The following is a 16,484-nucleotide window of genomic DNA, read 5'->3' as shown; positions in this document are numbered from 1 at the left end:
AAGATGGAGGCCTCCACAGAGATACATAGTGCTGAGCAAGCAAGTGGGGACAAATCATCTGCAGGTAGACCACAGGCAATAATGGTGACTAGTCCTTTGCCCTCTACCTGCCTTTTTGGGTACAGCTTCCAGCTTCTGTTCCTCATTGAAGTTTATGTTAATCCAAAACCTTTAGCTTATTTTCTTAGTTTTGGATAGATAGGGGAAGAGTTAGGGCCCCTGTCAGGTTTTTACTGCTATCTGGGGCTCTTTTAGAGATATTCAACCTCACTTCCTGTCCTGCTACTACTGTTTTACCAGACAGTGTAGTGTGTAAAGGTGACTCTTCAACAATGATACAGAGAGAAAAAATATATTTGATTTAGTAGATCAGGGGAAGGTAGCGAACCCTTGTAAGATTTTAATCTGTGTCGCTGTGGAAGATTTTTCCCTCACGTCAGCAGGGCAGGAAGTAACAGAACATCTCGGTAACCAAGCACTGGGTATTAGTAAGAACACATTAGGAGTTCTAATCCTTCCCCCCATAAATCTAAATCTATAAAAAAAAATTGTCTGGTCATACACTTTAAGATTAAACAAAATAGCTGTAAATGTACATATGAAATGTATTTATAATTTCATAATATGAATTATGAAAATTCATAATTAACCAACACAAATTAAAACATTTAAAATGTTTATTTTTTGTTCTTAGCATGTTAAAGAAGAAGAAGAAAAAAAAAAAAATATATATATATATATATATATATATATATATATATATATATATATATATATATATATATATATATATATATATACATACATATATATATATATATATATATATGTAGACATCTCCTTTAATTCACCATGAAAATGTCTCATAATTACATTGACCAATGCATGAAACAAAACAGGTAATTATTTGGATTTGGCAGATCTAAAGAAGGACACATTAATTTTCTTGAAACTTGAATCCGAAACCTGTGTTGAAAGTACCGTATATAATGTAGGTTAGTGGGAGCAATCAAGGCCAGCTGCAGGAAGTGTTTCAAGCTGCAAACATTACTATGAACCCAATATTGTGTGCGATTGCGAAGGCTTATGGTATCCACCACTAGAAGGGGGTATCACCTGGAGACCATACTATACAGCACTTATATGCACAGGCTCAATAATCAAGCTTGCTATGATAATAAGGCAGCCATGATGTCATAAAAGCTGGAACTCCTGCTTAGCAAATATTTGCTTCTACAATTTTTTGTGATATCAAGTGCTTATTAGCAATTGTTCAGCCCCCCAAAAATAGTAATTTCCCCATATATTGACATGCCTTTGGAATGCAAAAGAATAGAACATTCAGAAATATAATATTTTGTAGGCTGTGATCTGTACTGGTATTCATGGTGCCAAACTTGCACACAACAAGCTTATAATGAAATAAAACCATTATAGGTATACAAGCCCTGCAGTAGACAGGCTGCTGCTGTACAAACTGTACCGGTCTATACTGTTTTAATCCATCTGGAGAGCAGTTGCTTTCATTATCCCATCTGTTCAGTATCTGTTAGTTCCTAATATGAAGAGGAGTTTGTTTCAGTTGCAGAAACGTGAGGGCAACTCGGTTTAGATAAACTCATGTGTGCAGCTGTTCAATTTAATATTAAACTCTATTTATAAGACAACAGCAAGTCTGCCAAAAGGCAACAGAAAATTGCCAGCATACAGAATATACAGGCAGAAAGCAGCAGTGACCATTGCAAGCAGTTAAGAGTCCAAAGTAAGGCCACACGGGGGGGGGGGGGGGGATGCAAAAACAGATTAGAGCTTACAAAGCACAAAGGAGAGGGAATCACCCATCATGCACCTTCTATTAGCTGGCATTCTCAGATATCATATGAGCAGACAGGATGCTGAATACCTAGTCTTCCGAATGCTGTACATCCTGAAGAGCTTCTGTGTATTACTATAAAGCTTACTAGGAGTGAGGGGAAATAGAGGATCCGGTTACTAAGCACAATACTACTAGGACAAGGGTTAGGCCTTATTATTTGCTTCTAAATAACACACATATACAGCATGCAAAGACGCTAACAGAAAAGAATATCTAAAGATATTACACAAAGAGAACAAATATTGATTTGAGTTAAATATGTAAAGGAAAGACAAAAATAAGATTCATGTGTTGATTACTAACTTTATAACCGTTTAACAATCACATATACTGTAGTTATTAGTACGATTTACAATATTTATTGTAGAAACTGAAAATATATTGTGCGTTTGAATGTCATAGGAAAGAGGTGAATACAACAAGGGATGCCTAAAATGTATTAAAACCTATTATGAAATACCTGCCATTCCCTAAACCCTTCACAAGATACTAGGGGCCAGATCCACATACATTTGGATCGGCACAGCGTATCAGGCCCCGTACACACGACCAGTTTCCTCGGCAGAATTCAGCTTCCGACCGAGTTTCTGGCTGAATTCTGCCGAGAAACCCGGCCGTGTGTACACTTTCGGCCGAGGAAGCCGACGAGGACCTCGGCGAGGAAATAGAGAACATGTTCTCTATTTCCTCGTTGTTCTATGGGAGCTCTCGTCCTGCCGAGCTCCTTGGCGGCTTCAGGGCTGAACTGGCCGAGGAACTCGATGTGTTTGGCACGTCGAGTTCCTCGGCCGTGTGTACGGGGCCTCAGAGATACACTACGCCGCCGTACCTTACCTGGCGTATATTCGAATCCTCAGCGAGTTCGTGCCTTAAGTTACGGCGGCGTAGTGTATTTCTGGCGGCGGATTTAGAATTGGGCGGGTTGGGGGCGGGTTTCATTTAAATGATTGAACTGATTGAACGATTGAACTGCGCATGCTCCGTTTTGAAATTTCCCGCCGTGCTTTGCGCGAAATGACGTCGCAACTCACTTAGACGTGAGTTACATCCATCCCTATTCACAGACGACTTACGCAAAAAAATTGTCGTAAATCGCTAATTTGCATACCCGATGCGGAAAACGACGCAAACTCCACCCATCTAAGATCCAAAGGCGTACGAAGCCGTACGCCTGTCGGATCTTACCCAGATGCTGTCGTATCTTGGTTTGAGGATTCAAACTAAAGATACGACGCGGGACATTTGAAAGTACGCCGGCGTATCAGTAGATACGCCGGCGTACTTCGTCTGTGGATCTGGCCCTAGCTCTCTGTCACAGTGGTTCTTCAGCTTCAATACTTGGAAATACTATGCAGGCTAGGGTTGCCTACTCTACCAGTTGCATACTTTTCCAGTCCTGTTTGCTTACTGATGTATCAGTGTGTTGGTATTAAAGGATGAAGATGTTTCCCCACAACCACTAATCAGATTCAGACTTCCAGGACAGGTTTGTGAAGATTCTATGATACATCATCGCTATGTGGCGAAGCTGATGATTACCATCACCGCATTCAGGGAACTTTTTTTTAAAACAGTATTTTTAAAACAAAAACAGTATTTTGCCTTGCCTTGCACATTACAGGGGGTCCCCTACTTACAAACATCTGGCTTACAAACGACTCCTACTTACAAACAGAGGGAGACAACAGGAAGTGAGAGGAAATCTACCCATGGGAAGGGAAATTCTCTACTGTAAGAGTTAATATGGGAAAAAGGTGTCTCTACTGATGCTTTATCACCAATTTTTGTTTCCCTAATAATTTTCCCTAAACATTTTCAAAATCGAATTGTCAGGTGAAATCTTCTGAACAGGGGCACAGACAGCAAAACAAATGTTACAGGGGTGATAACCCTTCCCCATGCTATCCAAAAAGCGAAAAAATTGTTTTTTTGGCTGGAGCTTTACCTGTTCCGACTTGCAAACAAATTCAACTTAAGAACAAACCTACAGATCCTATCTTGTTTGTAACCCAGGGACCCCTTTTATTGGAGGTTATAAGTCAGCAATGCTTCACCTCATTCACTAAGCTAAAGGAAAACTCCCTTGTAAAATGAACAGTCTATTTGTCTTCAGTAAACAAACCGTATTGCCTTCCTGCCTTTAACCCTCCCTCCGGATGGGGTTCTTATAATATGTTAGCCATTTTGATTCCTAGATGACCAGCCAAATTTAGTAGTGTAGGAATGTGCCAATTACAATGTTTTTTTTTTTTAAGAATCATACTTACCTAGGTGGATGCAGCATTGGTCCAAACACCACTGATCATTCGGGTTCTTAGAGCTCTGTGAAGAGAGAGCTGGTGACTGTCAGTCACCACTGTCTGCTCTAACCCCCCACACGGTCAATGGAGTGCTGGGCTGTGGAGGGGGCGGGAGCGGTTGGCCCAGGCCCAGGCGCAGCAGTGTGGCGTCAACTGATAGCAGACTTCAGCCCACTGTCTGCTGAAAATGGGTCACAGGTGTGCAGAACAAATTGCACTCCTGTGATCCACAGGAGAACTATAGCCAAATGAGCTTTAGATTTACTTCTCCATTTTTTTTATGTTTTTAAGGACATATAAGGGTTTTATTTGGTATGATGTTTAAATAAAACCATTTTTTTTAAACATAGGCTTACAAATACGCAAAAGAAATCTATTTATAAAATTAATGTATTAATTTTTTTAAAGGTTTCTAAAGGCTTTTTGTCAATAAAGTATCCAATCTGCATGTAATCACGATACCCGATACGAGACCCCTTTCACACTGAGGTGGTTTTAAGGTGTGTTAGCACTAGAAATAACGCCTGTAAAGCTCCTAAAACACGCCTCCCGTCCATTTGGGGATAAAATTGCCCTGATAGCGCCTGAAAATTGCAGCCTAAACAGCGCTGAAGCGCCGCTTAAACGAGCAGCGCTTTAGCTCTAACCAGCCGTGGCCCATGTTTGAAAGGGATCTAAAAGATAAAAGAAGCTAAAAAGTAATTCTTCTTAACAGCATCTCCAAAACATTGAAATATAAATTTAAGCAGTGATGACCCTGTTATTTCTAAAATGTTTTTTAAACATTTCACTCTGCTTGCTAATATATCTGACCGGCTGCAATTTGCAATGCCTTAATGCAGTTATCACAAACGATCACAAACGCTTTGTGAATTCAGTATCTCAGTAACGTAGTGTAGGACTAGAGTACCTCTATTGGCTGTGTCTGCTGCATTTTATTGAACCTAACAAAAACCTCTAGACACATGGATATTCACACTGAACCTTATTTAATGTGTATGGAAGAAAATTTGGTTGGAGATCAATACTCACTATTTGTTAACACCATACTGGGTGTGCAATATACCCATATGGTGTCCCAAAATTTGCAGACTCACCAATGGTAGGTGCGGTCTCTGTGTCTAGTAAATATACTGGAATAAGAGTTACAGGGGAAAGATTCCCACTGTGAAGAGACACAGACGGACCATGCTGCTTAATATGGGATACATTTTATTAGAGAAATGATTTAATACAAAAAAGACGGCCAAGACCAGGTACCCACCACCAACACCAGGATAATGTTAAAACTAGATAACATTATTTTTCTAATATAATGTATCCCTTATTTAAAGTTTTTTTTTTTTTTATAAAAATGTCCTGAGCCCTGCTACAGGCAGTGAGATTCGGCCCCATCCCCCAATCCCTAGACACTACACTTGATTGACAAGAGCGGGAGCCAATGACTTAGATTTCATTAAGGTAAAAAAAAACTTTGGAACCACTTTAAAAATTAGCACTAGTTCTGCTAAGTAATATGTCAGATAGCTCCACGTAACAAAACAGAATTCATTCTGCTCAAGCAAGATCAGTGCAAGAATAAATTTGTTTAGTTACTATGGCTTGTTGCATACAGTATAACGTTTTCTAAAGCTATTTTTTCTTAGAATGGGAAGTGTTAAAACCCTTGTCAGGTTTGCTAACTTTTTCTCCACTGCTTAGATTCAGCTTCTTCATCCTCACAATTTGTCCTAGGGACCAGTGTTTTTAGAACAGAAATTTTTCAGAAATCCAAAATGTTACAGTTGTCACCGAAACAGAAAAATGTGAGGAATTTTCCAGTGGAAATACAGTGCCTGTTACAGTGACAACTGTCTAAGGCCCCGTACACACGATAGAATCCATCCGCTGAAAAATCCCAGCAAATGGGTTTCAGCGGATAGATCCTATGGTGTGTACACTCCAGCGGATCTGTTTCCGCGGATATTTCTCCCCTGGGATGGATTCCAGCAGATCGAATATTTGCTGACATGCCAAACAAATCCATCTGCTGGAATCCATCCCAACGGATGGATCCGCTGGTCTGTATAGACTCACCGGATCCATCCGTCCGAAGGGATCCCCCGCATGCGTCGTAATGATTCGACGCATGCGTGGAATTCTTTATATGACAGCGTCGCGCACGTCGCCGCGTCATAATCGCGGCGACGGCGCGACACGTCATCGCCAGAGGATTTCGGCGCGGATTTCAATGCGATGGTGAGTACACTCCATCGCATTAAAATCTGCTGAAATCCTCGAGAGGATTTATCCGCGGAAACGGTCCGCTGGACCGTATCCGCGGATAAATCCTCCCGTGTGTATGGGGCCTAAGAGGGATATTTTGGAGAGATTTAATTTCACGTTCTGTTGTCTCCAGGACTGTAATTGAAATGGGATAAAAACATATGACAGGGACATACTTTAGTAATCATTTGTATTGCAGACTTACTTTGGTCCAGATTGGAAAAAAATAAGTATGCATACAGTATCTCATACCTGATGGACTGGATGGATGGGAAAGCTGAAAATCACTGTGGTAGTAACCACTACTGCAGTAATAGGTGCGATTTTTCAGGGTCCTGCTACGTGTTCTTTGTGAGTGGTTTCACCTCTGCACACAGAACACAGGGGAGTGCTTGCTCGACATCATCACCATTCACAGTATGCATTGTATTTTTTTCAGCCTTGAGAACCAGAGAACCTTGTATTCATTGAAAAAAAAATACAAAACATTCTATGAATGATGACAGTGGAATTGGCGGCAATCTCAACCAAGTAACCACTTGTGGAGATGGGAAGACATTCACACACAACCCAAGCGCCAACTACAACTGTGATTTTCAACTTCGCCAGCGACCCATCAGGTATGAGATATCCATGCTACATGTTGCCAAGCTGGACCAATCAATGCTCTCTTCAATGCACCCCTTCACAATCTAAAATTCATATGATTTACAACATATGTAATTAAAATGTGTACAATCATTTTCTTTCCAGGTAAATACAATGACAATAACTTGAATGCAGCTATTACCCACATTTTACAGAAATCCTGCCCAAGCGACATTGGTTTATTATTTTCTTTGATTTTACAAAGAAAACAGAAGTAAAAATATGGGAAAACTAGGAAACTTTGGACTGGGGGGGGCACAATCACCTAGCCCTTTCATTGAGTTGGGACAGATATCTATTGCACCACACCTTGCAAAGTGTGCCATGGATCTTCATTGATTGATGGGCATGGTGAAGGGCTGATGTTTGAATGCTCTATTGTCACACACTTTTTACATCTGACAGCATTACCCACAAAGGAGGTTTATCCTGTAAAACTTCCCTGTCCCAGACTTAGTGATCACAGGTGTAAATTGGAGAGCAGATAGTCATATAATGCCCACTGCCCACTGTTACTAACAGTTGGTCCCACTGACTGAATAAAATGACTGAATAAAATGTTTCCACTCAGAGCCATCAGCCCTGCATATAGTAATAGTGCTGGCCATAAGCGTGTGCACAGGGTGTGCCTTAGCATACTCTAATCACCCCATGTGAATTAGCATTAACCAGGGGTGGCACCAGGTGGGTGGTTGGAGTATGCCAGTGGCCAGTGTAAATGCCCTTATTATATAAAAGACTAGGTTAAACTTTAGGAATGCATTACACCCGTATTTATGGTGTAGTGTAATATGCTCCCAATCAACTGTCTTCCATTGCCAGAGCCTTTTTTATGTGTGTTTCAGCTTTGGTGTGCACACACTATTGCACTAGATTGCGCAAACCTATGGTGCTGGCTATGGGATGCAAAAGCCCCTCTGCCGCCAACCTACCGTGAGTAAATAAAGTTAGTGGCCGTGATTCAGATACATTGTCGTATCTTTGAGCAGGCGTAGTGTATCTCATATGCGCTACGCCGACGTAACGTAGAGAGGCAAGTATTGTATTCACAAAACACTTGCTCCCATATGTACACCGGCGTAACGTAAATGGGCCGGCGTAAGCCTGCGTAATTCAAAGTAGCAAGGCAGTGGGCGTGTTGTATTATAATGAAGTGTGACCCCATGTAAATGCATGGTCGATCGAACGGCGCATGCACGCGCATGCTCAGAATCACGTCGAAAATACTCCTTAAGATATGTTGACTCAATGCTTTCGACGTGAACGTAACCTACGCCCAGCCCCATTCACGTACGACTTACGCAAACGACGTAAAATACAACGCTGTTCTGACGTTTCTGACGTCCATACCTTAACATGACTTACTCCTGCTTTATGAGGGGTAAACTTACGCCGGACGTAAAGCTTACGTAAATGGCGTAGCTAAATCCGACGGGCGCAAGTACGTTCGTGAATCGACGTATCTAGGTCATTTGCATATTCAACGCGTAAATCTACGGAAGCGCCCCCAAGATAAGAGCGGGGTAAGGAGACAAAATTCAGGCGTATCTCAGTTCCTGAATAAGCACATAGATACGACGAAACACATTTGGAGATACGCCGTCGTAAGTCCTTTCTGAATCCGGGCCGTTATCTATAGCAACCAATCAGGGTACTTATGTCATTTTTTTTGTGCCAACATTCATAAATTTATCTGCACTATAGTCACATTTCTGGGAATTTTCTACATATGTCTTGCCAGGTACATTATCTGTGCACATCACACATGAAAGCACCTGGCCATTTTGCATAATTTGTCCTCATACTTGCAAAGGCACATGAAAGAGCTATACACATTATGGCAATCCTGGATTCTGTACGAACCAAAAATACATCCAGATTTATTTTTAGTGCATTAGCTTTTAGGACTGCAGTGCAGATTTTATATACATTTTCCCAGTTGCATTAACAGTTTGTTTTATTATGTTAGGGCTTCACGGATGATTTAACATCTTTGCTACTTAGAGATTTTAACTACTTGTTGGCAGTTAGCTAATTTGCAGTACACTAATATCAACAGCCGCTGCACCTGCCAGACTCTCATTGACTGTTAACAGGCTTTTGGATGCGGCTGTACATTATGCCAGGCACATAAACAAATGCCTTTTAATGGACGTATGGGTATGTGTATTGTTAGAATGAGCCCTAATCTCTCATGTAGACCTGGGTTTATGGTTTTTTTAGATTGGAGAGCATGAAATGCCTGCAGAGACAGTAGCATTGCACACATAGCAATGGAATTCATTTTTGGTAGGAAGAAGAATATACACAGAAAAGCTATTGCAAATGCTATGTAATATGCAAGTCCAGTTTTTATGTGAATTTGTACCTAAACTCTGTACATGTTATACGCTGGTATATATTTCAGGATTATGACTTGACAGTTAATCCTTGATATTAAGTGGTATAATTGATTGATCTGTGAAATACAAAATTAGTCTGCAGTAAACTGTAGCTTTGGCTGATTTTTTATAGATTATTTATGGAGGTAGTATTAAAAGATATATAAACTCAAGAACAAAAAGTTGATATATTGCAGCTTACCAGTCCTTACTTTCCGTGCTTGCGTTCGTTTTCTTTTTTCAGACTAGGTACATTTTTAGCAAAAATAGAAATAACCTATTGAAAGGCAGGTTCTTGGTCACTTCCTGTTATATGAGCTAAAAGTTCAAATATTTTTGCCTGCCTATTGGAAACTACTAGTGAGTGACCCTAGAACAATATGGGGGTTATTTGCTAAAGGCAAATCCCCTTTGCACTACAAGTGCAAACTACAAAGTGAAAGTGCACTTGGAAGTGCAGTCGCTGTAGATCCGAGGGGGACATGCAAGGAAAATAAAAAACAGCATTTTAGCTTGCACATGATTCGATAATAAAATCAGCAGAGCTTCCCCTCATTTCAGATCTACCCCTCAGATTTACAGCGACTGCACTTCCAGTGCAATTTCAAGTGCACTTTGCACTTGTAGTGCAAAGTGGATTTGCCTTTCGTAAATAACACCCTATGATTGTTGTTTTTCAGGATCCCCAGGTAAAAGCCTTAAGATTTCTATGCATTAAGGTGAAGAACCTTTTGTGTTGCAGCTTCACCCCAGACCCCCCCCCTTTCTTACCTGAGCCAGATCCGATCCAGTGATGTGCATGATAGTATCTGCTCCAGCCATTGTCTCCCTCCTCATTGGACAGATTTATTGCAGTGGGAGCCATCGGCTCCAACTCCTGTCAATCATAAGCTGTGACACAGGAGCAGAGGGTGGTCCAAGTCCCGCTGTCTGTGTCAATGCATGCAGCAGCGGGACTCGGGAGCCAGCAAGCACGGGTGCCCCCATGGAAAACTGCATTTTGTGGGGGGCACCCGTCGAAGAGGAGGGGCCTGGAATGCCAGCCAGGGACTCCAGAAAAAGAAGCAGCAGCAGGTAAGTATAGACATGTTTGTTACTTTAATAATAAGAAAAACAAGGCTTTCGTAACACTCTAAAACCCCAAAGCATTAAACGAAAACCAATGCAGCCACATCTAAGGATTGTAAGCTGCAATATATAAAATTTATGTTTTTGAGTGTAGATACTTTGCCACTTTAAGGCACTATTTTTATATCAAAACTCTTCTCCTTAATGGGTTGCTTGAGTATTGGTTTAATATACTGATACAGGCAGTCCTAGGGTTACAAAAATGTAGTTCAATTAAATAAGTTTCATATGAAAGGATGAACAATTTTGGTGCATATATAATGGTAAGTTGCATTGCACCTTTATTAACAAAGTACATGCTCACTGGTCCTCTAAGACAGTGGTCATCAACCCTGTCCTCAGGGCCCACTAACAGGCCAGATTGTATGTATTACTTTGGGGAGATGCAGACTAGAATACTGCAATCACTGAGCAGCACATGATATCACCTGTCATGTATTTCAGTCTTGCCAGCCTGGCCTGTTAGTGGGTCCTGAGGACAGGGTTGATGACCACTGCTCTAAGACAATGGTCATCAACTCTGTCCATAGGGCTCACTATAAGGCCATGTTTGCAAGATAACTGAAATACATCACAGGTGATATCATTTGCTGCTCAGTGATTGCAGTATTCTTGTCTGAATCTTCCCAAGGTAATACATAAAATCTGGCCTGTTATTGGGTTGATGACCACTACTCTAGGACACTATCAGATTGCTAAAAAAAGCCACTGATTGGCTGTGAATAGAAACACTCTTGTTATGGCAGAGAGGTAGGGGAAATATTTAATTACTATATTTTTCTGAAATGTCTTGCCCTGATTTACTAAAGTGAGAAGAGAGGAGATCATGGATCTGATTAATCAATGTGTAATGTAAGATGATGCAAACTTGTGCTCATTATAAGCATTCCAACAGGTGTAGGTATTTCTGAAAGAAAATAGAGCATGGGTGCTCAACCTGTGGCTCTCCAGCTGTTGCAAAACTACAATTCCCATAATGCCTCAGCCTTTGGGAGACATGCTTGTATCTGTCAGCGGCTTGCAATGCCTCATGGGAATTGTAGTTCCGCAACAGCTGGAGAGCCACAGGTTGAGCACCCATGAAATAGAGCTTCTTCATCTCACTGGAAGTCAACATCATGGCTACTCTTCTCCTTACTTAACACTTTAGAAAATAAGGTCCACGTCCTAAGCATGTGGCTTTTTAATCTTTTAATCACTTCCTATGTTTATGATATTGCTATGACCGCATCATCTTAACAGGTCTCCTGTTTAAGGGTTGTTCCTTTCCTTTGAAGCATCCTATGGAGTCACCTTTACATGCTAGGACTAGAGCTGTTTCTTTCTACACTTTGTGCAGCATAAGAAACCCATAAACCCATAGCATAGGATGGCAAGGCACTCCCCTACTCATCTCTCTTCCTACCCCTTCCCCTTCTCCAAGCTAACAGACTGGCTCCAGACTGCACTGCCCACTGTTATCTCTTTCCTGTGAAGTTTGGAAATTCAGGGAAGCATTACTGATAGAGGAGGAGCCAACAACAAATTGTTAACTGCTGGGGTAAGAATTTTAACAAATAGTTTACTAGGGAATGTTTATTTAACTGTGCTTAGTATGATGGGCTAAACATTAATGCTATAATATAGAACAAGAATGATGTTGGTTTGAATCAAACCAAAGATATTTTTGTAAAGAGCTGAATAAAGCCAGATCTATGGACATTGGGTTGTACCTGAACAATGCAGATAATAATTTAACACGACCTTACCCAGAGTGAATTTGGTTTTACATTGTAACATTGATCTGGATACTGACAGCCCCGGGGCAAACACAATATTTTGCTTAACTAGTATAAGAGCCGGTTCACACAGGGGCGACCTGGGATCCGACTTGAAGTCTCCCCAAGTCGTCCCAAGTCGCGCGGTTGAGAAAATCAATGGAAGTGAATGGAGCCGTCTTAATACACACTACTGAAGTTGCTCCGACTTCAGAAAAGGTTCCTGTACTACTTCAATCCGACTTGTAGGCAACTTGTAGGCAACTTGTACCCATTGATTTCAATGGAAGTTGCCTCAGAAGTCGGATCACTGTCTTAACTGAAGCAACTTTCCAGGAAGATAACACATTTCTCAGGCAAACCCCTCCCTCCCCCTCCCTCCCACAGAGCTGATTGTTGTTTTATTGGCCACTGGAAAGCCTCCTGTCCTGGAGGCGACTTGAAGTTGCCTTGTACTGTCCAGGAGGCAACTTGAAGTTGCCTTGTAAGTTGCCTGATGATTCATACACAAGTCGTGTCCAAGTTGCCTCCCAAAGATGTGCTGGAATTCATGTTGCCCCTGTGTGAACCGACTCTAATACTGCAGGCATTTAAATGAAAAAAATAAATAATGAAATTAAAAATAATAAACACTTTGTGTAGCTGCTTCATCATTTAAAAATTAGCAAACCACTAGAGAAACTTTTTTTTGCTGTAGTAGCAACACAGCCATGATCTGTCAATCATGGCTAATGATGCCGGAGTGTACAATATCATATGTTAATGGAGAGTGACCTCATCACTATTCGAGAGTACCGGTGTTTCATTTCATCATAAATGCTTTTCAGGGACTGCTGATTTATTTACGGCTAAATGCTTGCTTTATCTACTTAGTTATGGAGAGTATAGCATTACAACGCATCAAATGCTAATAAAATATCAGATATTCAATTCCTAAAGGATTATAAAAGTGAGATTGGTGGCAGACAAGTTTTCTGTTCTGATTAAACATTCTAGTCTTTATCCATGAAAACAATGCAGAGAACAAACAATGTAAAGTAACCCCGAACAAACTGCAGCTTTCTGCACAATATTGTGATTAAGCATAGGCTACATTGGCACAGGTTATTAGGTGCATACAGAGGATTCTTGTGGCAAGAACCAGCAGATTTTTGTGGCTAGGATCACAGGTAATGCAAAAAGATTACCTCCAGGTGTCCTTAATCAAAGAACAGCTGGTCTTGATTGTTGCCACAGAAATCCGTTGTATGCATCTAAATGTAACCTTATAGGCTTGCATATAATTCTGTACATTACTATTCTTTGCAGTATAAATATTAAAGTAACTGCAATAAAGCTGAACTCTGGGCATAAAAACTGTCATCTAAATATATTCCTCCAATAGCCACAAATGTTATAAATAGACTTTGTGTGCACCAAACACCTTTGCAAAGCCAAATATTACCATGTAAAAACAGCAGTGCCATCCTCTCATGGGCTGTGTAGAGAGCAGAGCTGTGTGAAGGGCCCAGCAGGCCTGGTTGCAGAAAATGACAGGAGGGGGCGGAGACAAGACCAGTCACCCTGCACAAGGAGAGAGAACAGCAGTGACCGGTCTTGAATACAGGAAGCTCCTGCACAGAGGCGGGTTTCACAGATCTGGAGGAAATACACAAAGCATGCCACGTTTCAACTAAGAATACAAATCTCTTTTATTTAGACAAAAACTGCTTACCCTGGAGTTCAGCTTTAAAGCATACGTGTTATAAACCCAACTGAAAAGTGTGATCTTCTGAAACTAAGCATATGGTGAAAAAATGCACAGGGCAGAGGTTAACTTTGATGAAAACGATCAGTAGATCCAGAGGTATAGATAACTAAAATCAAACAAATGTCAACTTTTTCCTGTGAAATAAGTAAGCTTGAACCTACTTATTCCCAGTTATATTATGTTTAAAGTGGAACTAACATTGAAAACCAAAATTAAGAACAGACTGGCTATTTGTTTGACTGTTCGCAATCCTTTGCAGAATGTACAATAGGCTGCACATGGTTAGTGCCTGTGCTTCCAGGAATGAGTGCACTCCTGCGTCTGACAATTAAGATGGTCGAAGACGGCATCCGGAAGAAGCCAGAGAAAAGATGTCAGCAGCGGCATGGGACCTTGTGGGTGCTGGACTGTAGGAACAGAGGTATTTTTTACTTTAGCTCTGCTTTAATTAGTATATGCAATATTTGTTTTATAGGAGTGCTAAACCTTATGCAAATGCATTTTAATGGAATAGGTGGTTTGTGGTCTTGGAGGCTTCTCATCAGCAACTGTGGAGTCTTGCTGACCCCCAGAGGAGTTTGTCGAAGTTTTCAAAGTTAGGATATGGGAAGGGGATGCACCCAATATAAATTTTTACTTAAAAATATGACAGATATTTGTCTGGATTTGCAGATGATTAAACATGAGGTTGTTACTGTCTTTTTTTTATCATATGCTCAGTTTCAGTGGTTTTTACTTTAAAACTTTTTTTTTTTGTGTTGGCATCTTATAGAGCTAAGTCACACAAGTGATTTAGTAAGGGGAATAGGTATTAGCTAAGATTTTTATTGCTGGGGAAAAAATTATTGCAGTAAACAGAGGAGTCACTACTATTGCCATGATTTGCGAGCCAGTTCCTGAGTGATTCATTTTCAGCAGTATTTTCAGCTAACTACAAAATCATCAGCTTCAGTAGCTGCTCATGTTATCTTGGACAGCTTCTGATGACCGTGGCACACCTGTGATTTGTAGTAGTATACACAGTACATATATTACAGTCAATTACAGCGGCAACTTTGAAGGCAGCTACAAATCGTCTGAGAAAATAATGAGAGATTTGCAGCTGCTACACATCTCTTCTACGGTGTCACTTGCGTGACATGGCTCATAATCAGTTCTTGTATTTTTTTTTCTTTTTATGTACAATTTAAAGAGAAAATAAATGGTCTTAATACAAACCTGCCAGATGTCTCGCCTTGTTCTTTCCTTCAGGTATTAGTAAATGAAAAAGAAATAATGTAATTAAGCAAACAGTATTAATTATTATTGTGTTATATAAACAATGCATATGACAATTGCATAACTGGAAATAAAGGTATTAATTGATTATAACACACACAACATAGTGTAATGTAGCTTTAACAGCAGGCACAAAGCTCGAAAAGCAGCACACATGACAAGTCTTTTTCCCGCAGTCCTCATGCAACATGCTCAGTGCATACCACAGCAGACTGGCAAAGCACTCAGAAAAGCGAAATGCATTGCTGACACATACTTTCACAGAAAGCTGTAGACTTTTAAATATAAAATCTGCAGTAATAAGTCAATTTAAGTAAATTTAAAGTTGTCTCTTGTATTGCATTTTGGAATACAGCAGTAGAGGGGTCTGCATTATTTGCTTAAATTGCAGTTATACTATCCATAGCAATTTGTTTATGTAAATTTTACAAAATTATATTTGTGTTTGTTCAACAATTTTGCTTCCCAGAACTGAGGAAGTATTTTTCATAGACTCTTTATCCCCAGGCTCCAAGTTAATGTTCCTATGTTGAGTTAGCATTTTGAAAACAAATACATGTTATCCTTGGTCACAGAGCACATTGGCTGCCTAAAATTAGTGAATAGATAAGTCAAAACTACTAGAAACAAATTAACAGCAGTAGCAAGAATGAAAATCATAACGATTGTAATAAATATAGCAATGAAAAATGAAAAAGCAAAGTGGTAAATGTAGTTTTAATGACAATTGTCGATGAAATGGTCCATGTGTACACTTGGTGCTATGGATTTAAATGTAGCTTGTGCTGTAAATGAGCAGTTCTACATGTATAACATGACACAGAAGCAGCTAATGTCTTGTGCTGATGCCTATGCAATGCCTTTGTGGTAACACCTTTTAAGAAGCAAAAAAGACTTGTGAAATAATGAATTCCTCTCTCTGTTGTGCACTTCCTTAGATAGTTATAAATTGATTGACTGCTTGTCTTTTTTGCTTTTACTATCTTTGGCAGACAAATGTAAGTTCTACATCTACTCATGTGTTGTTGCGAGGAATGTAAAATCCTCCAGGTAAGCCTGCTCTAATTTTATCCTTGTTCTTTGTGTCCTAATAAATGTTGA

The 16,484-nt window shown here is 40.2% G+C and overlaps 1 protein-coding gene across 2 annotated transcripts in view; it reads right to left on the bottom strand.

The window, feature by feature from the left end:
- Nucleotides 1-16,484, bottom strand: part of KCNQ5 (potassium voltage-gated channel subfamily Q member 5) — a 751,481-nt gene that overhangs the window by 42,591 nt on the left and 692,406 nt on the right. The window contains exons 9-10 of one of the 2 annotated variants that reach the window (XM_040349943.1): nt 15,324-15,350; nt 1,904-1,960 (exon numbers count right to left, since the gene is read on the bottom strand). In XM_040349943.1, the coding sequence (XP_040205877.1) occupies nt 1,904-1,960; nt 15,324-15,350 (84 nt within the window). The remainder of the gene's footprint in view (nt 1-1,903; nt 1,961-15,323; nt 15,351-16,484) is intronic. The other variant, XM_040349944.1, reaches the window with a different exon arrangement.

The sequence above is a fragment of the Rana temporaria genome, chromosome 4 (assembly GCF_905171775.1).
Source record: "Rana temporaria chromosome 4, aRanTem1.1, whole genome shotgun sequence".
In the NCBI taxonomy this organism is placed as follows: domain Eukaryota; kingdom Metazoa; phylum Chordata; class Amphibia; order Anura; family Ranidae; genus Rana; species Rana temporaria.
Note: the sequence above shows the minus strand (reverse complement) of the source record. Positions and strands in the feature narration are given on the sequence as shown.